The sequence below is a fragment of the Cyprinus carpio genome, chromosome A18, assembly GCF_018340385.1.
Source record: "Cyprinus carpio isolate SPL01 chromosome A18, ASM1834038v1, whole genome shotgun sequence".
Lineage (NCBI taxonomy): Eukaryota > Metazoa > Chordata > Actinopteri > Cypriniformes > Cyprinidae > Cyprinus > Cyprinus carpio.
The window spans coordinates 4,979,712-5,005,324 of record NC_056589.1 but is presented as its reverse complement, the minus strand read 5'-3'; the positions used below and the strand labels follow the sequence as shown (position 1 = coordinate 5,005,324).

The following is a 25,613-nucleotide window of genomic DNA, read 5'->3' as shown; positions in this document are numbered from 1 at the left end:
GCGGTCGAGCGGCCAATGAGGCGCCTACCAAAATCACAACTTGACAGCAAACAGAGAGCATTTCAAAGGCGGGGCTTGTCACAATACTACTGGCGAGAAATACGCGCTCTAGTTTCCTGAAGGAGGCGTTACATAAATGACAGTAGTGACATAACTTTTAAACGTTCAAACAACACACTGCTAGTGCTTGTGCCAGCGCGTGGGATTCTAAAAACCTCTTTTTGCACGTGGAATTGCCTTTCTTCTCTCCAGTATGTCTGATGCTATTAAAAATGTGGCAATATTCGGCAGCACGGGGATGACGGGGTCAGCGACCTTACCTATCGCAGTGGCCGCAGGTACACAGCTACACAATGACTCTTGGGATATATGTTATTTTAAAAAAGTGTGCTTTATGATATTTCAGTGCAGAGGTTTCTTTGACCTAGCAAAGATGTGACTCTGTTTAAAAATAGAAACTTGTTGTGTGGAAAGTTTGCTAAATGCATGCATGCACGATTAACATTGTTGTTGTTGAGTTGTTATTTATTAATAACACGAACCCAGCAGATGTTGTCGAGCTTGAACTTTTCTGTGGATTCTGTCTTTGTTAAAATCATGTTTTTCTTTTAGTTGTTTTGTTCCTTCTGGCATGCATTGTGATCACGAGACGTTTTAGAGTCATGCATAATAACTAACCTGCTGAGTCATATATGCATGTTAAAGATAAGCATAAACAGGCAGTTTTTATCTGAACACTGCAGAGGTCTTGATCAGCTTGCCTCCACTTTAGTTGGATTCATTGTTGTTTTTGTTTAGAGTAAATAACTATGAATAGCAAATGAATAAAGGTAGAAAATTAACGTGAATATGATACAAATTGGTGCTGAATTTTATTTCTTTTTAAATAAATTGTCAGTAATAAAATACTTAGCTTTTGGAAAATGATCATTTGTCTCAATTTCGTATGAGCTGTTTTCAAAATAATTTTGGCTGCACTTGGCTTCATTGTTGTGTTGATCAATAGTTGTGATATCTTGACCAATCAGGCATGGCATCTTGCATGCTCTTTCATTCTGAGCTCTTTTACAGAGTCTTCTCATTTAGATCTTTGGCTGTTCCAGGTTACAATGTGACTGTGCTGGTGAGAGACGCTGCACGGCTTCCTCCAGACCACAAGGCCTCCAGAGTAGTGGTGGGAGACGTTCTGAACAAAGATGATGTGAAGAAGACCCTGGAGGGCCAGGATGCGGTCATCATCATTCTGGGGACAAGAAATGATCTCAGTGAGTTCACTTAAACTCTAAGCAAATTCACTCAGTAAAGAAACGTTTCGTTCTCGGTCATATATGCATCATTTTTAATAAAAAATAATAATTTTATTGCATTAAAAAAAAATTCTGAATAAATCAAGCATGAAAAACTGGTTTTGCTTCCGTATTGTGGCGTAATTCGTGATTGCATCATGAAATATGATGCTTGGAGGGAAGTGGTTGGAAGTAAAAGGGCTTGGACTTCTTAATAATTTTACCCTAATATTATCCATCTCCTGGTGAACTAAGTTTACTTTATTCACTTGTTCTCTGAAATTTTGTCTACTGGTCCCACAACGATGATGTCTGAGGGAACCCGGAACATTCTGGAGGTCATGAAAGCCCGCGGAATCCGCAAAGTTATTGCGTGCATGTCAGGTATCAATGTCTGAGCCGTATTTCGACTTCATTAGCTTGCAAGTGCATACTGAAAAATTAAGAAACTGCTGAATCTCTCTCTTTTACTTTTCACAGCGTTCCTCCTGTGGGATCGTGCCAAAGTTCCTCCTCGCCTGTTGCCGGTCACTGAAGATCATGACCGAATGTACACCGTCCTGAAAGAGTCAGGATTGGACTATGTAGCTGTCATGCCGCCGCATATTGCTGGTAATGAGCACTAAAACATCTGCATCCCTAAAATATGGAAGTATATTTTATTTTTCTACCAGGACCTTTACTGTATGTTTAAGAAAGTATGTGATTGTTGTCTTTCTAGGTGACAAACCTCTGACAGAAAAATACACTGTGACTGAGAACATGTTAAAAGGAAGAGTCATCTCCAAATATGACCTGGGCCATTTCTTTGTCAAGTGCCTTTCCATTTCTGAATGGAAATAAAAAACGTACTCAGAGGCACTTAGTAATTGTTGGTTATTCAGTACTGGCCAAAATGACTTTATTTTTGCAGCATCTTTATTTTTGGTTACTCATGCCATTGTAGAAGTGCTTTACTCCCAATCAGCCATGATACATTTTGCAACCAAAAGTGTCAAATAACATACAAATAATATACTAATATACCCAATATCAATATACAATGCTTTTATTTTATTTTTTTCATAAACACACAAACTAACCAGCAATAAATGTATCTATAGTAAATCTTAGAAAGTTTTTCTTATTGAAAAAAAAGATTGTTGGATTGTAGAACTCCTCGCTGTTTGTTTTGCCTTAAGGATCATTGAATGAAAAAAACATGTAATTTGCCTTCTAATGTAATCATTTTATTTTCTGTTTTAAAATAAAGATGTAAGTTTACAAAGTTCTTGCTTCTCGTTTACGTTGGTAGTATATTATGTGGTGTAAAACCTGATTTGTACCCGCTTTAACTATCCTTTTTATATAGTACAAGAACTAGTAGGTACATTTGCGACTACAATACCCGGCGTTCATTTCGCGCGTGACGTCAGAATTGATTGAATCGCTGGCGGGACAAACATTTCCAGCACACGGTTCCAGTCGCGCGACGCTTCACAGCGTTATATAGTTTATAGAGGTCGAATGAATACATAAACCTACAAGAGTTACGTCGATTTTGGAGTTAGTTTACATACTTTACAGGTGAGTAAAACATGTCATCCGGAAAGTATTAGAGGGTAGTTAACATGCTAAGCTAGCGCACTGATCTCTGCTCACACACTTCTGGATGTTTTGTCGATTTATAATGTAACTTTGATAGTTACTGTTCTAGAATGCTGATATAGTAAATATGCCTAGTTAAACACTAATTCATGACTTAATATAAAAAATTCAGTATTAAGATTGGTTCTCGAGTTACATACAGGCCATTGTCGTCTTCGAAATATTTTCGAAATATTAAACTTTATACATTCCGTCCAACACATCTGATTTATTTTTTTCTCTTGAATGGCTTTTGCTCTTCTTAATTTTGTCATTTGATCTGAATATCAACATATATGAGATTTAGTGAAACAGTTGAGCTATTTTTGTGTCTCTGGAAAATAGTGATGCTGAATATCTTTATATTTTATTGCTTTTATTTAGTGTTTTGTGTCTGTTTATTAATAATGGATTTCTGGACACATTAATGTTTTTACATTTGTGAAGTAAAAACATTTGTAAAAGTAAAAATCTCAAGGATTACGTCCTTGGGGTGCTATTATTTAATTTATTATATTATTTGTTTATTTAATATTTATTGTATTTTATGGCGTTATTATTGAGTCATTTAATGAGTTGTACATTTCAGACATCCAAACCGTTCATTAAAACCTTTAGGTTAATTCAGAGAAATCATTTGATGTGCATTCATGGTATTGTTGTTGTGATATTCAATTAAAATTGAATATTTATATGCCTAAATAAAATAAATTAACCGTCCAGATTAATGTCTTTATTAATGTTAATTTTGCTTTGTCCTCAGGTATTCTATTATTAAGTACATTATTAAAACAATTTTAATTTGAGTAGTTGTAGTATTTTATTTGAATTATATCAAAAATAATTTGTCTGTAAAGCTTTAGCAAAAAGTGTGGCCTTTTTAATAATTTTACATAATTCTTGACCTGCTGTGTGAAGTTGCATTGGGTGTATCAAAACATCTGATAAGAGCAGTCTTAAACTCAAACTCACTGTTGTGCTGCAGTGTGAGAAATGGTGGCCAAGGGACAGAAGCGCAAACTCCGCAGGGAGGACGAGGGAGGAGGATCTGCGTGGAAAAGCCAGCTGCAGTCCGTGTTGGACATCTCCATGGATAAGTTCCACCGCGACCAGGCTCTCGTGGAGCCCTGCTTATTACGGTCGGTTCTGATCAACAACACACTGCGGCAGGTTCAGTCTGCGGTCCGGGCGCAGGTCGAATCGCTGTCCGCTGTACCAGAGGCCGATCTCCCCAGACGGTGTCCTCCAGCAGAGCATCACACACCTCTGTTCTCGCTGAATGCTGAAAATACGGATGACGATTTCATGGCCTGGACTTCAGACGAGGATTTCTCTTTATCTTCAGCCATTTCTTCCATTCTCAAAGATCTAGACGCCGGTCAAGGGCCTTGTGCATCTCAGCGGGCTCCGCTCAGCTCTGTAGAGAATCTAACACAGTGTCCTCTAAAGACTGAAAGAACGTCTGACATGGCATCGACGGTCAAAACGGAGCTGATGATGTGTCCAGGCTGTCCTCAGGATGTAGGTCTAGACAAACTTCTCCTAGACATCGACACGGCTGTGTTTGAACCGGAGGTGAACCTTCTGCAGGGTTTCTCGGTCACAGCCGACGATCTAGTGAAGTGTCTACCATCCCTGTCCAAGTCCCCATCCGCGTCCTCTTCCTCCTCTTTAGTCTCCCACGGTCAGGCCACGTGGGAAATCCAGGAGATAGAGCATGTCATGGACATCCTGATGCGAACGTACCCGCAAAGCTGATTTTGATGATATCGTGTTCCTGATGATAAACCGTTTTTATGGAGGCATCTCGACTGAATAGCATGAGGGGTTGAATGAGACCGATTATGATTCGCTACCTCATGTTTACTAGCTTCTTGTGTTCAAAGTAGTTGATCTCAGTGTCAGCTGACGGTTAGCAGCAGTCTTTGTCATCTTGCAGATCTCTTGTTCTGTTAAAGAAATGATCTTACATGCAGATTCATTCAAAGTGTCATTTAACAACTGTTACACACAGTTGTTTTGAAGCGAGTCCTTACAACTGTGCCACTTTTGTTTTATATTACTTTATGAAATGACGTTTTTCTTCAAAATACGCACTTTCCATCGAGTCAAATCCTTGACTTTAATATGGATCCTTACATGGTTTGCAGGTTACCATTTGGAGTGACCTTAACGTAAACAAAGGTCATTAAAATATGAGATTGTGTATATTTTTGGTTTAAAGATATTATAATGTGCAGTAAATGTTACTTGAGCATTATGAAAGTACTGATGCTGTTTCAGCAGATGAACCTGTAGATGCCTATGCAAAATATTTACTATGTCAGTATGAAATTATAACGTGAATATTAATCACTCTTTGTATTCTATTGTTATACTTAAAATAAAGTGGTACTTGGTGACATCAAGTGGCCAAATGATGAATTATATTTAAGAAACAGAAAGTTCCTATACTAGAACATGTCATTTTTCCATAAGTGTCAGCGACGCAACCGTGGAGATTGTTCAAAAGCTAACTTTATTCCACTTATAGGAGAGGTATGGGTTTTTTTTTATTGAGTGGTAGGTTATTTAAACTTATCTATATACTGACATGTTTATTATAATTTTTTTTGAAACCTATTTAAAGAGAGAGAATACAGGGTGTGTAAAGTACAACCTTCCTTTAACTCCACAGCTACACATGCAAATGCATCAAGTCACAAAATACCAAAAAATGTATTTTATTTTTTTGTGCATGCATTTCATAAAACATTTTGTTCTGACAGTGAACATCAGAGACCTTTTTGTTCCCTCCCATCCAACGTTGAATATACAATTGCAGTGATATAAAGAATGTACAGTACTACAATAAAGACAAAGACTGTGTCAAGAGATTGCACAAACCTAAATAAAAAGCCAATTATAAAGTGCATCTGAAGTTCTCCACATGACCGGACATCAAGAACCACCATTAACTAGCTGTAAAAAACAATTAACGTCACACTTACTGAATGAATGTATTGAACGGGTGTCAAGCAGCAGCATTCTCTTCCTGTTTCTATGATACAGAGCGATCTTGGTCCATGAAATAATCATTTAATAATCTGAAAACCATCATCAGTTTTGAACCCTACACAAAACTAAAGATTCACACTTGGGACTTTCCACTTCCTAAAGCAATGTCAACATCCCTACAGTCTTGAAGATCAGATTTGGCAACTCCAAACAGAAAAAAAAAGATGTGATTTGGTTCATGAAAATGTTCTGCTCAGATGCTTCGTTCCTACAAGGCATCAGAAGCAGTTCTGTCCAACTGTGAGGTGTATTGTATTGCATATATTCATACTTGATTGTCTTGACCTTTGGGGTGCTAAATTGCAATGTGTTGATGTTACATGTCCAGACGATTTACAAGTGAAAATAAGTGACCTTATCTGAAAGTGGAGAGATCTGGTGTTTTATCTATTGATGGAGTTGTAGGACACTTGAGAGCTGGGATCCAGAGGCTTAACTGAGGCCTTCTCAGCCTCAGGTGATTCATCGTCAGGCTCTTGTTCTATTATTGGCTCTCTATCCTCATCTTCCTCCTCGTAGCTTGGCAGCTGGAAGAAAGCAGTCCAGCCGTGCACATCTGCAAGCTTGTGGAAAGTGCGAAGGACCAGGAACATGACCATCAATCCCACAAACAGGTAGACTGGAAGAGAAAAGCACGACAATTCAGACAACAATTTCAGGTACAATTACAAGCGGTAATATTTTAGAGCGTTGAAGAACAGAAAAAATTATTACATTTGTAATACAATATATCTAATGCAGTTCCACTGGCATTTTTTTGATGCTGGTATGATATTTTGGGAAAAAATAAACATACGGATTTTACCATCGAATGTGAGACATTATTATTACTTCATGGGATTCTGACATCAACACCTAAAATTCCATATTTAATTTTTTTTTTTTTGGCTGCTGCTTTGTAGACATTTCATATTTTTATAAAATACATAACAACAAAATAACACAAAAAATGACCACTTAATTAATAAAAAACCCACAAAACACCTTCACAAATCCTCCTAAAATACAAAAAATACATAAAAATTACATTACAACTCATAATCACTCCAGAAGCTGATAAAATGTGAAAATATTTTATTTTAAATCTGAATTTTGAATCAAATAAATACATAAATATAAAATAAAGTTAATTTTATTTTGTTTTTATATTTTAGAGTTTATATTTGAGGTTTTGTTTAATAAAGGAAAAAATATAAAAATTTAGGTCATACTCAAGGAGGTAATAAATTTAAATGTGCGTGTGTATTTTTACAGTTGTGGTCAGAATTTTACATGCTTTTGCACTTTGTTCTTATTTTAAATCGTAATATTTCACTATTTTACTGTTTTTAACTGCATTCTTGATCAATTAAATGCAGTCTTGATGAGCAGAAGAGACTTTTTTAAAAAGTATTAAAAATCTTACTGATCCCAATCTTTTGAATGGCAGTGTACAGTGCTGCTTGAAAGTTTGTGAACCCTTTAGAATTTTATATATTTCTGCAAAAATATTACCCAAAAGATCAGAGTTTCTGATGAAAGTCTTGAAAGTAGGCAAAGAGAACCCAATCAAACAAAGCAAACAAAAATATATACTTTGTCATTTATCTATTGAGGAAAAATGATCCAGTGTTGCATTATCTATGAGTGGCAAAAGTATATGAATCTTTGCTTTCAGTATCTAGTGTGACCACTTTTGCAGCAATAACTGCAGGTAACATTTCTTGTAACCGTCGATCAGTCCTGCGCAACAGCTTGTAGGAATTTTAGCCCATTCCGCAGTACTCTGAGATGTTGGTGGGTTTCCTCCTCTGAACTACTTGCTTCAGGTCCTTCCATAACATTTCACTTGGATTAAGGTCTGGACTTTGACTTGGCCATTCCAAAATATTAACTTTGTTCTTCTTTAACCATTCTTTGGTAGAATGTCTTGTGTGCTTGGGGTCCTGCTGCATGACCCACTTTCTCTTGGGATTCAGTTCTCAGACAGATGTCCTGCCAGTTTCCTTTTGGATTTGCTGGTAAAATTCACAATTCATTGTTCCATCAATCATGGCAAGCCGTCCTGGCCCAGATGCAGCAAAACAGGTGGGATAAGGTTCTTATGCTGGAATGCAGTGTTTTCCTTTCTCCAGTCCAAACATAACGCTTCTCATTTAAACCAAAAAGTTGTATTTTGGTCTCATCTATCCACAAAACATTACTCCAATAGCCTTCTGGCTTGTCCACATGATCTTTAGCAAACTGCAGACAGGCAGCACTGTTTTTTTGGAGAGCTGTGGCTTTCTCCTTGCAACTTTGACACGCATGCCATTTTCTGAGAACCTACACTTCAACAAACACGATCAGACTTTAAATAAATCGGTGCGAGCACTGACACCTGACAGTCATCTCATTTATTAAAAACACCTCTGATGGACAGATCTTCAGATGGACTCTTTTGCCTCTCACAGATATGCAATATTAGATCATTTTCCTGAACAAATAAATGACAAAGAATATATATTCAAATCTATTGTTTGATTGGGTTCTCTGTCAACTTTCAGGACTTGTGTGAAAATCTGATGATGTTTTGGGTTATATTTATGCAGAAAAATAGAAAATTCTAAAGGGTTTACGAAATTTCAAGCAGCACTGTATATATGTTTTTCATTTATTAGCTTCTAGAGTATATATAAGCAAAAATATATCTCTAAAAGAAACCAGTATTACTGAAACTGGAAAGTCACTTCTCTTACCCATGACTGATATCTTGTACAAAGCTCTTAGTCTCTGTCCTGGCTTTTCTGCTGGAACAAAGTCCCCCAGTCCTATAGTGCAGAGTGAGATGAAACAAAAGTAGAAGGAGTCTAAGAAAGACCAGGTTTCTTCTATGGTGCTGAACACCAGCGCAGGCACCACAAAGAAGCCGAGCACCACCAGAAACAGCAGTACGATGAAGTGCACCACGCTGGCGGTGCGTGGCTGCAGGCCTGCCCTCCGCTGGCAGATGGAGATCGGCCCGTAGGTCAGAGGGTGCATGAGGCGCTGGACACAGGCTGTGAGCACCAGCATGGTGAAGGGCACTCCGATCAAAGCATACACGATGGAGAAAGCTTTACCCTCATCCGACAGCGGCGTACTGTGGCCGTATCCTCGAAAAAAAGGAAAGAAGATGATAATGCTTGGAGAGGAGTGGTTCTAACAGAAAAATCACTTCGATCCAAATTTTTGTAAATCGCTTTTCACAATGCATATTATGTCTATAACGACTTGTTGCTTTACCACAGAGCAAGCTTTACGGCTGAGTGAGAAGACAATATATAAGTGATTTAGCTATACTAGCTATACTGTATTTATAGAGTTGTCTAGCACATATATCAGTGCTACAGGAACTCATCCACGCGTCTGAACTTTTATAGCTTCATTTAAGAGATTGAGGGTATTTACAAGACACCGATTGTACTAAAAACTGAAAATATATTTTCCTTAGCGTTTTTGAAAAAATTTAGCATACAGATGACAATGTTGTCAAAATGACACCCCTTCATATGGATCACGAAAATGACAAAAAATGTTGTTTTATTCATGCCAGGCCAGTAGTTGGCAACGTCACTTTGCAAAGAGACACTTTCACCCAAAAATGAAAATTACCCCATAATTTACTCACCCTCAAGCCATCCTAGGCGTACATGACTTTCTTCTTTCAGACGGATGCAATCGGAGTTATTTAAAAACGGGCTTTCAGGCTTTATAATGGCAGTGAATAGGGGTTGTGATATTGAAACCCAAAAATAGTGCATTCATCCATCATAAAAGTGCTCCACACAGCTCCGGGGGGTTAATGAAGGCCTTCTGAAGGAAAGCGAAGCAATGTGTTTGTGTAAGAAAAATATCCATATTTAAAACTTTAGAAAATGTAATCTCTAGCTTCTGCTAAGTGTTGTACACTCGTTCACGAGAGAGTGGCGTTCCAGCGGATGACGTAGGTACGTACAGTAGGTGAAGTGTAAGCTCCAATGCGTTTTGTTTACAGCAGGAAAACCAGTCTCTTCTTGGCTTATATTGAAATCCTCCAACATTTCTCTTTACAAATCCTCATTTTGTACTTCTAATTCGTGACCAGTGTGTTGTTTTGCTCACTCCTCTGCACTTCCGTGTTCATCACTTCTCACTGGAGCTTATGCTACGACTAGGCCTACGTCATCCGCTGGAACGCCACTCACTTGTGAACGTGCTTAGAACAGTTAGCAAAAGCTAGAGATTATGGTTTATAAAGTTTTAAATATGGATATTTCTCTTACACAAACGCATCGCTTCAGAAGGCCTCCATTAACCCCCCTGTGTGGAGCACTTTTTATGATGGATGGATTCATTTTTTTGCTATTATAAAGCTTGGAAGAGCCAGGGCATTTTTTAATATAACTCCAATTGCATTTGTCTGAAAGAAGAAAGTCGTATACGCCTAGGATGGCTTGAGGGTGAGTAAATCATGGGGTGATTTTCATTTTTGGGTGAACTATCCCTTTAAGTAAAAAATTTAAAATAAACTGACAAAGAGTTTGATGTGAGTTCAACATTTTCCAAAGTCATTTAAACACAGATGTAGACAAATATAGCATATGACTTCAATTTCAATTAGTCATGTTTCTGATTACAGACAGAAGTACTATATCATGATGTTGTTCCTTAATGCGGTTAAAAATAACTTACTCTAGACTGTATCATGGATAGAAGATTTTGGTTTAAAATTACTCGTATCTTGGTAAAGATTTAACATTTTCATGTGAGATTTTATGTGAGTTGCTCTGACTTGCATATAATATAAATTCTAATATCACATTCCAAATCTGTATGATTTACTTTCTTTGTGGAACAGAATATATTTTGAACAGTGTATATTCATACAATGAAAGACAATGGAGTCCAAAACAACTTTGGACCCAACTGACTTTCAGTGTATGAATTGAAAAAGAAAACCAAGACATTTTTCTAAATATCTTTTGTGTATCGTACAGATTTGGAATGACATGAGGGTGAGTAAATGATAACAGAAACTTTATTTTTGGGTGAAATAACCCTTCATCTTAACTGCTAATTATACAATGCACATGATTTCCTGACTGCAGAGAAGGGGTCAGCAACACAGGTTAACATGCTCAATGAAAGGAAAGCTTTATACAGACACACAGGTCAAAGGATTGATTTCCCATGATACTGTTTGCAGGACCTCAACTGAGAAGTCCAGTTAAAGCAAACAAAGCTTGCACAATGCCTAAACTTAGATTAGTAAGAGCGTCATATATTTGTTTTTGTCAAACCCACATTTCACTGAATAACCTTAACATATTTTTTAAGGATAATCTGCATACACTAAACATGGAGCTGCGGTCACTCATGCACAATACTACAATTTGAATGTTACTGTACACATTTGCATTGTATGCAAAAAAAGTTTCTTTCTCCATCTATGACAAGAACAAACTTATTACTCAAAAAGAAAGTCATTTATAACCTTACAATATAATTCTCAATATAAATCTTCGCTCAAACAACAGCTAGCGCAGATGACAGCTACAATTAAAATGGGTGAAAAACAAATGGTAGTTATTCTAATTAAACACCTCACAAGTACATGAAAAGTATTTAAGCTATGTATACACTGCACTCCAAATACTACACTGGCTTAATTTTCATTCCCAGTAATCATGTGCATTGATCTAAACAGAGCTGACCTTAAATATGTCATTAAATCAGTAATATTTAAAACAAAACCTACAACTACTGGACTTTTTGACAAAGTTCCTGCTATTTGGAAGGCATGGATGCAATAGATATATCAGTTATTAGTAATATATCAATTCCATGAATATTTATCACATTGGTCAAGTTGATAAATGAAAATCAGGTTTGGTAAGGACTTCGTTCCACCAATGCTCCTTTCACAGGTGATTTCTGTAAAGATGCACATTTTTAAACATAATTAAGTGAACAAGGGGTTAATTTTTGATATATTTTCAGTACACGATTGAAGCAGATTAAATATTTTATTTGCATAACAATGTGACAACTAACATCGGAGAGCAGAGAACAATTAATTCAATCTATTGAAATTTTAACTTAAAATCTTTAAGTAACTATTATAGGTCAAAGGAGCTCAGCTGACGAATAACTTTGAGAATCCCTGAACTAAGGTTTTGTTGCGCTATCAGAAATGTTATTAATCCATTTTATTTTAATGAAAGGTCTAGTTTTTAGTATACATTCTTTCTTTTTTTTTTACATGAAAATATGCATCTGCCTTTAGGAAGAAGTCCAACACGTTTGGAAAATTACCCTGTTTGCCAACATTTCCATATTTTTTTTTTTTTTTTTTTTTTACATCCTGTTAATCTTGCCATTGTGCAAATAAAGGTATAGCCTACGTGATGAAGTGCCTAGGCATATTAATGGAACACTGCTATATTCTTTTATAGAAAAAAAAAGTGATATGCATTTATTTAGTGAAGTAGTAAAACTCAAAAGCACTGCAACAGAAATCTGAAAAAAGAAAACCACTCTTTACGGTTTACACTTGCTTACAGTAATTTGTTAAGTTCTGGCGAACTTTGTAACTTTGTTTTGCAGCACTTGTAATGTTTGTTATGTTCTCTGAGATGAACTAACTGTAGCATTCTACACTCGCTTCATATAAAACTGACTATTAATGTTATTGCCCGACTTGAGCAGCATCAAACAAACATCGCTACATCCGTTAAACTGTGTTCGTGTGAAACTCACCCACTGTCGTGACCATCGTGTTTGCAAAGAACAGAGCAGACGCCAAATCCCAGTTTGTAGGGAGTGTGGCATTTTCAAGGACCGACACACCGTATTTATTCGCCTGCAAGACTTTTTCCAAGAAAGTTTCGAGAGCCGTGGCGTTGACGCAGCTCAGGTTGAGGAACTCCGCTTTCAGCGAGCTCAGGTCTGATTTCAGGGTCTCTTCGACGGGCCGCTCGATGGCAGAGAAAACAAGCGCTCCCAGCAACAAATAAGCGATGTACCCCAGTATGAAGCCGGTGGGCACAAAGCAAGACCTGAATGTCGTGGACATGATGGGATTTGAGAGGAACCCGATGACAGCGATTCTTTATTTGCTGCAGTGATGTATGTTCGACTGATTGAACTCCACCCTCTGACAAAAGTTGGCCACGGTGGCCAGGAAATAACTCCAGTACTCAGTCACATGGGTGATACTTTGAGTTGTGTGGGATTGTTAGGTGCAGCACAACTTTTTGTTGCTCATATGAGCACTTTCATTTACACTTAAATGGATACTCCATCCCAGAATGTAAATTATGTCATTATTCACTTCCAAACCCGTAAAAGCTTTGTTTGTCTTCGGAACATAATTTAAGATATTTTGGATGAAAACCGGGAGGCTTGAGACTGTCCCATAGACTGCCAAATAAATATATAAATAATGTCAAGGTCCAGGAAAGTATGAAAAGCATCAGAATAGTCCATCTGCTATCCATGATTCAACTGAACACAGAAGAGTGTAAGACGCCTGCGTACTGCTCAGAATTGCCAAAATGGTGCTACACTGATTTGGAGAGACACAGAGGAAAGGAATTGTTGAATAAAGTCATTATTTTTGTTTTCGTTGTGTACAAAAAGTATTCTCGTCGCTTCATAACATTACGGTTGAATCACTGATGGCAGATGGACTATTCTGATGATGCTTTTCATACTTTCCTGGACCTTGACACTGTTATTTATTTGGCCGTCTATGGGACAGTCTCAAGCCTGATATTTTGGTTTTCATCCAAAATATCTTAAATTATGTTCCGAAGACGAATGAAGCTTTTACGGGTTTGGATCGATATGGGGTATGTGAATAATGACAAAATGTTAATTTGCGGTGGAGTATCCTTTAACTGAGAAATGCATTAGGCCTGCCTATAGTTCGATTACTATCAAGAGCTCTCATAGTGCCAGAGCCTTAAAGGTGTAGGCTACTCTGTCCTTAAAGGGGTTATACGATGTTGCTAAAAAGGGTTGCTTGACTCTTAACTTTTATAAAGAATATCTCTTTATACCAGGGCAGCTGTGGCCTAATGGCTACAGAATTGGACTTGTAACCAGAAGGTCACAGGTTCGAGTCTCGGTGCTGGCAGGAGTTGTAGGTGGGTGGGGAGTGAATGAACAGCGCTCTCTTCCACCCTCAATACCCATGGCTGAAGTGCCCTTGAGCAAGGCACTGACCCCCAGTTGCTCCCCGGGTCCTGGATACCGCTGCCCACTGCTCCGGTGTGTGTGTTCACTGTGTGTTCACTTCTCACTGCTGTGTGTGTGCACTTGGATGGGTTAAATGCAGAGCACCAATTCCGAGTATGGGTTACCATACTTGGCAAATGTCACGACTTTCACTTTCACTTTTTTTCACTCTTTGGATTTGAGACTTTAGTCTTTGCAACTTCACAGATCTTCTTCATGCACCAAGAGCTTGTAACACTCCAAAGAGAAAGGAAAAATTTAAATCGCATCATATGACCCCTTTAAAAGATTTACACTTAAAGGAAATAATCATATTCTTGGGATATATCATTAAATGATGTAGGCCTCTCACATGAGATGAAGACTCAGTCACTTCAGTCTTTAGATAAAGCTGTTTTGTTACAGTCACCCCTTCATGGGTTCCACAATTTTGCATGGAAGCCCGTTTTTGCGAAGGAAATAAATAAATAATAAAAAATAATTTTGTCTTTGTTTTTCTCAACTCAAAGAAAAAGTAAGAATTACGAGATATAAATTTGCAAATCTGAGAAATCAGAATTCGAACTTACTCCCTCACAATTCCGAATTTACATCTCACAGTTTTGACCTTTTTTTTTTTCTCTGAATACTTTTTGTTTTTACTCCACTAGTTTTACTCTTAAGCTTTACATGCTTATTCATGTGCTATACTGTATGTACTTATGCATGCAGTGGTTTGGGTTCATTTGCATATATATTACAGTAATATTGGACACTTTTTTGCAGTCACGACCACACTTAGTTCAGACCAATAAATAAACAAAATGTAAATCGCATGATGACCCATCTTGCCAAAATAGTCTAGATTGTGCCCCAAATTACCCTAATTCCCTCACTTAGTTTGTATTTTCTGGAGAAATAGAAAATAACACAGAACTCGTGATGGAGTCTGTTGTGAAGATGAAGTGAGGGAGAGAGTCACATGTGGCTGAGGGGATAGAAATAGCTGCAGTCTCTGTCAAAACAGTTTATTCCTTTTCTCTTCATATTGTCCACTCTAAGTAAACACTCATGATGAGGGTGTGTGAGGACAGCAGCGGGAACAGCTGGAGACAGTGAACTGTTATCTTGGTAAACAAGCAGCCAAGTCACTCAGATTAGGCAAAGTTAACCAATTCATTGCCAAAGTTTCCTCTTGATGTCCTCAAATGTTTTGATGGCATAACTGGATCTAAATAAAGCTTATGAAATGTGCTTTTATTATGCAATATTAAAAATATCTAGCTTATTAGATATGTGCACTTCTGTGGTGTAGTGTTTTTTTTTTTTTTTTTTTCAAATGTAAATTCATGTCCCAGTCACATTTTCTTGGTTAAACATTACTTACATCATCAGGAATAAAACAACAATTCTATTTTATATTTTTACATTAACAATGTAATCAATATTCTATTTATTAAAGCCAGTGAATCTCATAAATTTTTTGTGTTTTTAAGCATTTTATATTTATTCCAAAATAATAATTCATGGCAGTAACAATTTATACAATATATTTTATTTATGAACTTATGTTCAGCTATTCATTTTAATAGTTAACTTTTAACTATTTTTGATTTTTTTTCCTGATCATTAGTCATCAAAGCTCAGTGAATATTGTTCACAGGCATGAAGATTTACTTTAAATTTCACCAAGCTGATTACTCACTAAAAACTCCCACAGATCATGTTTTCAGGCCATTTTAAGTCTTATTTTGACATAAAAAAGGTGGTTATATCTAAGTATGTAAGTTGTTTACTTACTTTTTAAATTAGTCTTCCCACACAAGAAGTGGGATTTATCGCATGAACCAATCACAACCAAACATGACCAGTCATATCCAATCATATCCGATGAAGGCATTGCCTCCTCTCACGTGACTTTCCCTCATTTATTCTCAATTACCTCCAAAGTCACAGCATGCTTTAGGGTAGGGGTGTCAAACTCATTTCCTGGAGGACTGTAGCCCTGCAGAGGTTTGTTCCAACCCTGCTCCAACACACATACCACGTAGTTATCAAATTAGCCTGAAGGATTTGATTAGTTGGATCAGGTGTGTTTAATTAGGGTTGAATCTAAACTCTGCAGGGCTCGGGCCCTCCAGGAAATGAGTTTGACACCCCTGCTTTAGGGGGTCTGTTAAAACTCAATGGGCTCAGGGGAGGCGAGAGAGACTCGGACTCCTGCTGTAACTTTACCTGCTGGTGTCGCTGTTGTACAGACACCTTTTAATGTTATATTTTGTAATATTGCCGTTTTTTTTTTTTGTGCTACACATTTTTTTTCTCATCCAGTATTTTGAGCAGGCACTGCCTTCCTCGCCTCCTCGGAGGAAATGCCTCTGGTGCACATAACTGAAATGTGCCTAAAGTTATTTTGTGTTCGTAAGTCATATCTGCTCAGTTATGAAACATTAAATGGTTGATCCCTAAGTTATCCACTTCTTTCAGTCCTTCAAAGATGTTTTAATTACATCAATCAACAAACAAGCTTACAGGTTCAATTGAAAATTTTAACATTCATTTTAAAACACTTCTGAAAATATGGTCTCTATTCGTCAGGAGTTAAAAATGGTACACTACAGTGTTATATTTAGTACTTCAAGCACAGGGAAGAAAGACATGGAAACAAGAAAATGGATTTCTCTGTGAGGTGGTGTATGAAAATACATTTTGTGGAAATTTGCTTTGACAGTTTTCAGGCAAAGGAGAGCTTGCGGGGAGCAAAAATGAATCCTAATCCCCCCCCTAAAATCACATTTTTTAAAAAATGTCATTTTACATCACGTGAGACAGTAGGAAGGAAAGTTTGGGACGTGGATCAGGACGTGACAGGCCAGATTTGCATCTACATCCCTGTGAGAACGTGCACTAACTAGTTTGCTATGGTTCCAGAAAAATGTATTCCATAGCAATGATTGAAAGTAATACACAAATGCATATTGACTTATTTTTATCTGATTATGTCAGTTATATCAAAATGGGTCCAATAACCAGATTAATTCCTTTCACCTGGACTAGACAATTTGGCAAAGGGGTTTTTAACTTGAAATTTTTGTCCAAATTTAATCACAATATTCTGAAATACTGAAAAACATATATTTGGTTAAACAAGTCTTGTGTGTCTTGATACGCAGCTGAATGAGAAACAGAATCTACCAGACACTGAGTGAGAACAGACACTGAAAGAAGAAATACACTTTAAATAAACCTTGAATAGAAGTCAATCCAGGGGAACTCAGTTCTTCAGTTCTTCAGCATGTATTTTTCCTCTGCCCTGTATTTCCTGTTTTCAAGGAAGCATAGGTCAAAGATGTTTGCGCAGATATAGAGACTAGGTCATAATATTTCTGTTAAAGTCATATGACAGTCTCCTCTTAGCATTTGCAGCTAACTGCTGGTTGGATGTTGGGAGATTTGGAGAAAATCTGGCACTGTTCTTCAGACGAACGGTAACACATTCCTGAGGTATAAAAGGATGATGGTTATTTAAAACACATATTTAAATGGTTTTACCAGTACAAAGCTCTATTTCTGGTAGAGTATTTTAAATCATTTTACAAGTATTTGATGTAGCAAAAGCTCAACGAGTTAGGTTTTAATATCAAGGATGTTTTCACTAGATATTATTGCAGTAGTTTCCTATTTCATTACAGCAAACTCACAGAACTGGGACGTTCCAAACGCAGTGACTGAAGGAGAAGTTTACAGGACAGAGACTCCGCCCTCTTATATTTCACACCAATCATCCGGTCTAGATCCTGGAGGCCGTCAAGTAAGCTCTGCTCCCTTTTGGCCAAAACAAAACGATTAACTCAGAATTTTACAGCATGTAACGAGAAAAACAAATACTATTATTGTACGTGAAATTATCAAAGAAAGATTTGTTTTTACATTATCAGTCATCTCAAGTGGATGAAACACAATTTCATGCAAACAGTCAGTCCTTTGTGCTTTATGTGATGCAATGCAGTAGTATTTAAAATTACCACAAGGTGGCAATACAACACTAATATATGTCAGGAGTTTTAAACCTGTTCCTGGAGCCTCCCAGCACTGCACATTTTGGATGTTTTTCTTATTTGCTGACAAGTTAATTCAGCTGTGTTAAATAAGTGAGGCATCCAAAATGTGCATTAATTCAATCGGCTCTAGAAATGGCCTGGAAACCCCTGAAGTATGTCTTTAACTAAAAATATTTGAAAAATTCATAAAAGTAAGTAACTAACTTTATAAATAAGTCCCTATTGGTGCAGCCCAACTACAAATAATGCGACATACTTGTGCTCCCCTGTATTGCTGTTTTCAGCTGGTCCTTGCAGAAGCTGCTTTAGTGTAGGAATGTATTCAGGATCTTCACAGGGGGACTTTTCAGAGGGAAAGGCCTCTAGAAACACTTTTGACTACACACACACAAACACACACACACATACAGTAAGGATCACTAATCATCAGAGCATCAACACTGATGAAAATATGTTTTAGTTACTCATTCATAAAGTTACAACAACACTGTAGAATTTAAAGATATATTAGTGTGATACTAAAATTATAAAACGAGCCATTAATTATTGTTTGTTCAGGATGAGTGGGTCATTAAGTGACTGTATAAAATGGCTCTCTGGAATATTTCTGGTCGATTTTTTTAGCATAATGACTGATTAAATGTATAATTGATTTCCTGCTCATATCACACGGTCTCGTTTATCTCACATACTGCAATAAATTACATTTATTTAATTGTTAAGTAGTGTATTAAGTGGGATAACGTGCATTCATTAGGTCAAGTTTAGGACAGATTAGAGCATAAACCTTTACCACATTATGTAAAAGAGAGAGGGGAAGGTTTGGCTTTTCGGTAGAAGTCCACCACTGGCCACCAGGCACTATCTTCTGCTCCACAGTCTCCTGGCTGAAGGCAGTCCATGTGCTCTCTGAATGCTGGAATGACTGAACTGCAGTCCAATCAGATGCCCAGGATGCGGGTTCATTTGCATCAGCAGAACTTGTGTGTTTCTCTGAGAGGAGATAAAGGTTCATATAAGTCTTTTTGGTTTCATTTTCAAGGCTGTCACAGAAAAACTCTTTACAAGACCAGTAGGCACTATGCTGGAAAGATGTTCTGCTTTCTGGAACATGTGCTCTAGAACGTGCAGTTGACAAGTAGTGAAAGTGTTGTTTTACACTCTGTGAACAAAATGTCTACGTTGATATTTAAAGACCACTGTGGAAAGGTACAACATAGGCTTCTTAGAAAAAACGTGCCTCTACCTACATTTTTGTAAAACTTAAAAAAATGTAACTATACATTTAATTCACTAAAGCAGTAAAACACCAATAACTTATATTCCTTTTCACACAAATTCTGATTACTAGGCCAGATTATTGATTCATGAAGACTTATTTTCATGCGGCTCCATGCAATGACCGCAAAACATTTTTACCATAGTGCATGATTTGTAAACGTATACATTTTCTTGTTTGGATCACATTAGCAGCTTCATATGTATGGTTTTTCTGACATAGTAAACTTGCTCGTTAGCTCACCTGGTACAGCATTACACTTGTTGTGCGATGTGAAGCACTCAGGTACTTAAAAAACTAGTCACAATAAAAAAGCGAAAAGACTCATAGACGCAAGCTAAAATGGATTGGTTGCTTCAGCAAATGTGTTTTATCTCATGTTTAGTATAGGGTTTATAGTAGGTGGTACATTATTAAGGCGTTAGAGCAGGGGTCACCAACTGGCAGACTCCGGTCTGAATCTGGACTGTGAGATGAGTCCATCCGGCCCATTAAACTTCAAAAGGTTATGATTTCATTGAATAAATATGAGCACTGCACATTTCATAAAAAGTCAGATGCTTTGTGTACTGCCGTTACCAGGAAAACCACTATATTTCTGCCTTTCTGAAAGTGCCACCTGCTGGCAGTGAATGAATTTGCATTTTCAAAAAGCCCATCTGCTGTTTTTGTTCAGACCAATGTGAAAATCAACCCATGTTTTTACGCAGCAAACACGCAGAGTTGTAAATGTGAACTAGTGGATCGACGAGAAGATAATGCATTATAAAAATGTAAACAATTAAGACAGTACCATATATTTATATGTTATTTAATTAATATAATAATTGATTGCTTATAATTGTTTAAATTAATATAATAATGAATACCTTTGACTTAAAAAGGTTTAAATGTGAGGTTTATCATTTTATAAAACTTTTTGTTTGATATGAAACTGTATATGAACTGTAAATCATGCTTTTCACAGTCATTTTAATTTCATTTGTGCTTAAAAAGTCTTAAGTTATTAGTTTAAATATCCTGCAGATACCTTGGTCTGGCAAAAACCATCAATTCATGTTTTAAGGTATATAACTGTCCGGACCTCGGCTGGTGAGGAGGGTTCATTACTGGATCTCAAGTCATTTTATTTGAAAAGTCCTGCGTAAGAGCATTAACCTTTTAGCACCACTGTCTCCAGGCATTTCATTTCTGATCTGACACAATATATATAACAACCAATATAAAAAAGCGTTACCAGATTCACATTCATCTGTTTCAGATAGAACTGATGGCACTATTAGAACCACTCACTGGACATGCAGCTTTAAAAGTGTTGTGAAATGTGCAAGAAATGTCCCATAAGGAAAACAGTACAGGCATGTTAAATGGCTTTCAGAAATAACTTGTCATTTTAAAAATCTACTTGTGTGACGTAATTTCAAAATTAAAAAGTAGGTTAAACCTGTTTATGTTCAATACCTGAATCACCTGGTTTTCACCTCTTTAGAGAACAGGATTTATCCTGCGGATTAAGATTACACAGTTTAAATGGAATTAAATCCATAAAATTATTATGTGGAAAAGTGTGTTTTTGACCAAAGATTATAGGTAGAAGACATACTAGATGAATAAACAATGCAGTGTTTGCCCTCTATTTTGATCAAGCCATTCCCTCTAGACATGCTGCCTTTGGCATTGTGAAGGTTGGCCTCTCCTCTTGTCCCAATGGCCTTGTGTTTGTATGTCTTTTTAATGCTGCCTCCTGCCTTAGGCTGGTACACAGCAACAGGGGGAGTGACTGGGTGGGGGACGGGGGTGGGGGGGTTAGGAATTCCAAGCAGTGCTTTAAATAATTAATATCTTCACATGAGGTCGGGGGAAGCGAGGGGGTCTGCAGGAAACCAGGTCAATCCAGACAGACTATTTAGTACATTGAGACTGCATGTTTATCTGCCCACAAAAACCCAAACAAGCAGATTCCTGCTCCAGAAGAGAACTTACTGTACATTCTGACAAATGTATTTATTACCCTGCTACTTTCAAGACAGTGTACTTACCACAGTTGTAATCCTCAGCTAAATGTTGGGCCTCACTGAATCCATCCGTCCACAGCTGCTCTCCACCTATCTGCTTGAAAGCCCCAAACTCATCCTCTTCTTCCTCCTCGCCCACATCAGGAGACCCCTCTTTAGCGGCCACCTTGTCCTTCTCGTCAACTCTTGCCGGCTCTGATAGCAACTCTGAGTTCACCAGAGGCAGCAAGTCTCCACCTCTCACCCCCACCTCCCCCTCGCTTAATGCTGGGATGGCTGTTGCTATGGCTGCTGTGGTGGCAGGATTAACCAGGGAGTGAATAGTGGTTACAGTTACATTGGCTGTTGGTGTGCTAAAGCCTCGTGAAGAGGATTTGTCAGACTGCTGAACTTCAAGTTCTCCATGCTGTGTGATTAATTCCTCCCAATGCTGAGGTGAGCACATGGACGGCCTCCTCTTCTTCTCTGTAGTGCTACATTCAGCACCCACTGGAGTGCGGGCCTCCGGCACAACTGTATTCTTTGTGTCTGGAGTCCCATCCCTCTGTGTTGTAAGATCACCGGGCTCCACTGAATGTAGATTTTCACGGTTCAGTAGGCACTCATCTGGCCTGGATTCCTGATTTTTCTGAATGCTGACAGGGACTATGGAGGGAGTTAGCATGGGAGAACGATCTATGCTTGGCTCAGTATTACAGTTCGTTGTGGTCAATTTGATTCCTAGACTATCAAAGTTAGTCTCAGATGCTACAGATGACCCTAGGTTTGGCACATCAGCAACAAAGTTTCGAATGTTCTGGCGATCATTTGCATCAAGGTCACATATACTGACCTCAGTGTCTCCTTGCACATTGGCACAACTGGATTCTTTTTCAGAACAGTTATCGGATTGGTTAATACTCATCCCAGCTTCAACCTGCTCGCCTGGTTTGGCACATAGTTTGGCAGAAGAGCAGCAGGTTTGTGGATCCGTGCTTTCAGGTGCATCAGTTTTTACCAATGTGGGGGAAAGAGCCCTTTCGTCTTTGCCCAATTTTGGATAGCTAGCCCTGCTACCCTTTTGGCATTGTGTTATTGTGTTATCTGGTATTACGTCAAGTGGTTGTGCATCTGAATTCACTGCTTTTTTTTGGTCACCGTGTTCCAGTTGACTGCCCTGATTGGCGATTTCCCCTTTGCCGTGAGCCGCTGTTCTTTTCTCCGCTAAGCCTGTTGTTTTACTGCACTTCCTCCATTTGCGTATGGCCCTGGGCTTGGCCTTAAAATGTCCACCATCGTCTGGCCCATCCTGGCTCAGCTTCGGCCCTTTAGAGGAACATCTAAGCTCTTCCTTTGTCCCCTCAAGAATGACAGCATGAGTCCGTGGACCTGTGACTCTCGTCCCAGTCCCGCGGTTTCCAACAGCACAGATGTAGCTGCCCCTTCCCTGGGCCTTGAGAAAGAGGCAGCGTGTCTGAGTCTGCCTGCCACCCCCCTCAGTGCCTTTCAAAGTGGCCACAGTTACAAGAGCGCCAAGACTGCCCTGCCTGACCCCTGGAGTTCTCGCTGCACTAATTGTGCTATCCAGTGTGTGCCCATAGCCACTGCTGACCTGACCTGACCAGCTTCTCTGCCCTACCCTGTTTTCAGGAGGATGTTGGCATGAGCCCTGTGCTCGCGGTCCATTAGCAGCCTTTCTCCTGGCTTTAGAGTAGCCGCCACTTACAGCCCATGCTCTCAGGCCTTTAATCAGGGGTATGGCTCCAAACTCAAGGGCACTGGTTAATGAGACACTGGTTCTTCGGCATTCATGCAATAGCTCCCTATGGGCCATGTCCAAGCAGTTATTGTTGTTGTTCTGTTGCAGCATTCTTCTTGGGTGGGGGAGAAATATCAGATGCTGTGGTGGATAAGAATGACATTTAGGATGTCAAAATCTTGAAATTCATCTGTTACTGCACAGCATTTATCAATCAGTTACGGAATGCAGACCGCATATATCTTTATTTAAGCTCAATATCTGACAATTAAAGGTCAATACAAAAGTGCAGACTCGAATATTAGAAAAAAAAAAATATATATATATATATACATATAGTTCTTCATTTTCTTAACTTTTTTATATATATATATATACATATAGTTCTTCATTTTCTTAACTTTTTCTATATTACTATATTTACTATATTACTATATTAGTTTTTATTTGTGACAATTAAAGGTCAATACAAAAGTGCAGGTTCATATATTAATTTAGTTCATGGTAAATTGTCTTCAGATAAAATTTGAGTTAATCCATTTCATACTACACACACACACACAGACAAGAATTGCAAATATTAAATTTTCTTGCATCAATTAAAACTGTAATGCGTATTGTAATGTTTTTAAACAGTAATATACTACGATTTGTATATTAATTCATTTACGTGTGTACATTTACATTTATATTGTAGTTTATTGTATTTTATAATTATATACATACTGTAATAACTCTGAAATACAATAATCATAAAATTCACATTCAGTATTTATAATGCATTTTATTTGTATACTTTGTAATAAATGTATTTATAATTATTTATACTTAGTTCAATATTTAGTTATTGAAGATATATTAAAAAGATGGATACTGTCATATCCCACCACGAAAAGATAGCCTAGTTCTTTTTTCTTATTGTAGTTATAATAACTGTATTTTATAATGTATTTTATAATGTATTTTATTTGGTAATGTTTTTTTCTCCAGTGCTCTATTTAATACTTAAGTTACTGTTTAACGAATCTTGTAAAATCATTTTTTTCTTATGTTTTACTTTGCATGTCACAAAGTATGTCATGATGATCAGAGGACGCCGCGTTACGTAGTCTCCACACACACAGTACGTGATCACATCACTTGCACCAAATCTATCATTAACTAACACTTGCCCACACATATGTATCTAACATGAGGTAACCTCGGGGAGGGGGGAATTATCTGCATCGATTCTTTTCGTGGTTTGACGTGAAAATATCCATATTTTTGAATTATAAACAACCCATCTTTCTTTCTTTGTATCCTCTCACCTTTACAGTGTGCCAGTTATTTTCCTCATACCGACGCGATGTCACGAATCACACAACCGCAGCTGTCGTACGTAGTGAAGATGCTGCTGGGCTGAAGGATTTTGGCTTTAACCTTCATGAGGATTTTGGACCGTATAGAAATTATGATATCCATGACAACACTTCGTCTTAAGACTGCATTTCCGAATACAGACCACCGTAGATTTTTAGTGTAACCTATTAAATCCCATGTAGCTCTCATGTGCTCCGTTGAAGTGAACGTCACGCTACTCCTCCGTGTCTCCTCATAGCGCAGGCTGCTTTCACTGGCAATGCAGCGCAGAGCCTCCGCAATCTAGTGCGTGCACTCAGCTGACCAATAGCCGAGCGTGCATAACGCGCGCGCGCTGTCAGTGCTTTTACGCTTACGCACGAACAGGACACGCACATTACATTAGATCTTCAGTCAGTTCTGGTGAGTATAGGCTACCTTGTGTTGTCAACCTTTGAAAACCTCTAACCCTCTCTGTTTCCTAGACTTCGTTTAGCCATACAGTCGGTAGTAGAAACTCAATACAAAGACTTGGAGACTTTTGTTTTAATAACATGGTGATCTATGTTTATACAGTAGGCACTTTAATTATAATGCGAATCATTCATTTTAGAATAAAATTAAAACATCACACATCAAAAATAAAACTAAAACTTACGAAAAAAACAACAAATACTTAATTAATGTCGTTTTTTATATACTCAGTGGAATATAAAAATTAAATTTATAAAAAAAATACAACGAATAAAACACATACAACGAAACAACAATCATTTAATACACAGTTAATCATGTATTTACATTGGGAATTTTTTGTGTTTTCATGTTGACTTGAATCCAATGAAAAATATAAAAATATTTATACTAATTATTTAAATATGTTTCAACATTTAATAAACAATGAAACATATTTACATAACTTCAAAACTCAATATTTCATAATTCTGCAAGCTGTTGTTTGTAGGTTTTTCATTTCCATATTGCCATATCAGTATCAGAACTGGACCACTA

General features: G+C 37.6%; 4 protein-coding genes across 5 annotated transcripts; 2 read left to right on the top strand and 2 right to left on the bottom strand.

Annotated features, from left to right (window-relative positions):
• Window positions 1-77: 77 nt before the first annotated feature.
• LOC109109302 (flavin reductase (NADPH)-like) lies at window positions 78-2,138 on the top strand. Its single transcript, XM_042774835.1, has 5 exons — window positions 78-338; window positions 1,104-1,265; window positions 1,581-1,670; window positions 1,767-1,898; window positions 2,008-2,138. The coding sequence occupies exons 1-5, from the start codon at window positions 254-256 to the stop codon at window positions 2,127-2,129; spliced, it is 591 nt and encodes a 196-aa protein (XP_042630769.1). The 5' UTR covers window positions 78-253; the 3' UTR covers window positions 2,130-2,138.
• A 525-nt stretch (window positions 2,139-2,663) lies between these two features.
• LOC109109301 (SERTA domain-containing protein 3-like) lies at window positions 2,664-5,377 on the top strand. The gene is made up of 2 exons (XM_019122441.2): window positions 2,664-2,852; window positions 3,898-5,377. The coding sequence occupies exon 2, from the start codon at window positions 3,906-3,908 to the stop codon at window positions 4,668-4,670; it is 765 nt and encodes a 254-aa protein (XP_018977986.1). The 5' UTR covers window positions 2,664-2,852; window positions 3,898-3,905; the 3' UTR covers window positions 4,671-5,377.
• A 242-nt stretch (window positions 5,378-5,619) lies between these two features.
• LOC109109688 (potassium channel subfamily K member 6-like) lies at window positions 5,620-13,137 on the bottom strand. The gene is made up of 3 exons (XM_042774834.1): window positions 12,708-13,137; window positions 8,687-9,082; window positions 5,620-6,588 (listed from the first exon to the last, which is right to left on the bottom strand). Exons 1-3 carry the CDS (start codon window positions 13,021-13,023, stop codon window positions 6,353-6,355), a joined length of 948 nt encoding a protein of 315 aa, XP_042630768.1. The 5' UTR covers window positions 13,024-13,137; the 3' UTR covers window positions 5,620-6,352.
• Window positions 13,138-16,654: 3,517 nt separating this feature from the next.
• On the bottom strand, window positions 16,655-25,041 carry si:ch211-14c7.2. 2 transcript variants are annotated; one of them, XM_042774833.1, is made up of 6 exons: window positions 24,572-25,041; window positions 21,548-23,402; window positions 19,017-19,222; window positions 18,486-18,607; window positions 17,870-17,993; window positions 16,655-17,667 (listed from the first exon to the last, which is right to left on the bottom strand). In XM_042774833.1, exons 2-6 carry the CDS (start codon window positions 23,370-23,372, stop codon window positions 17,539-17,541), a joined length of 2,406 nt encoding a protein of 801 aa, XP_042630767.1. In that variant the 5' UTR covers window positions 23,373-23,402; window positions 24,572-25,041; the 3' UTR covers window positions 16,655-17,538. The 2 variants fall into 2 exon arrangements, with proteins under 2 accessions (XP_042630767.1, XP_018943243.2); XM_019087698.2 differs by having other exon boundaries at window positions 19,023-19,222; window positions 24,572-25,028.
• Between the last annotated feature and the right edge of the window lie 572 nt (window positions 25,042-25,613).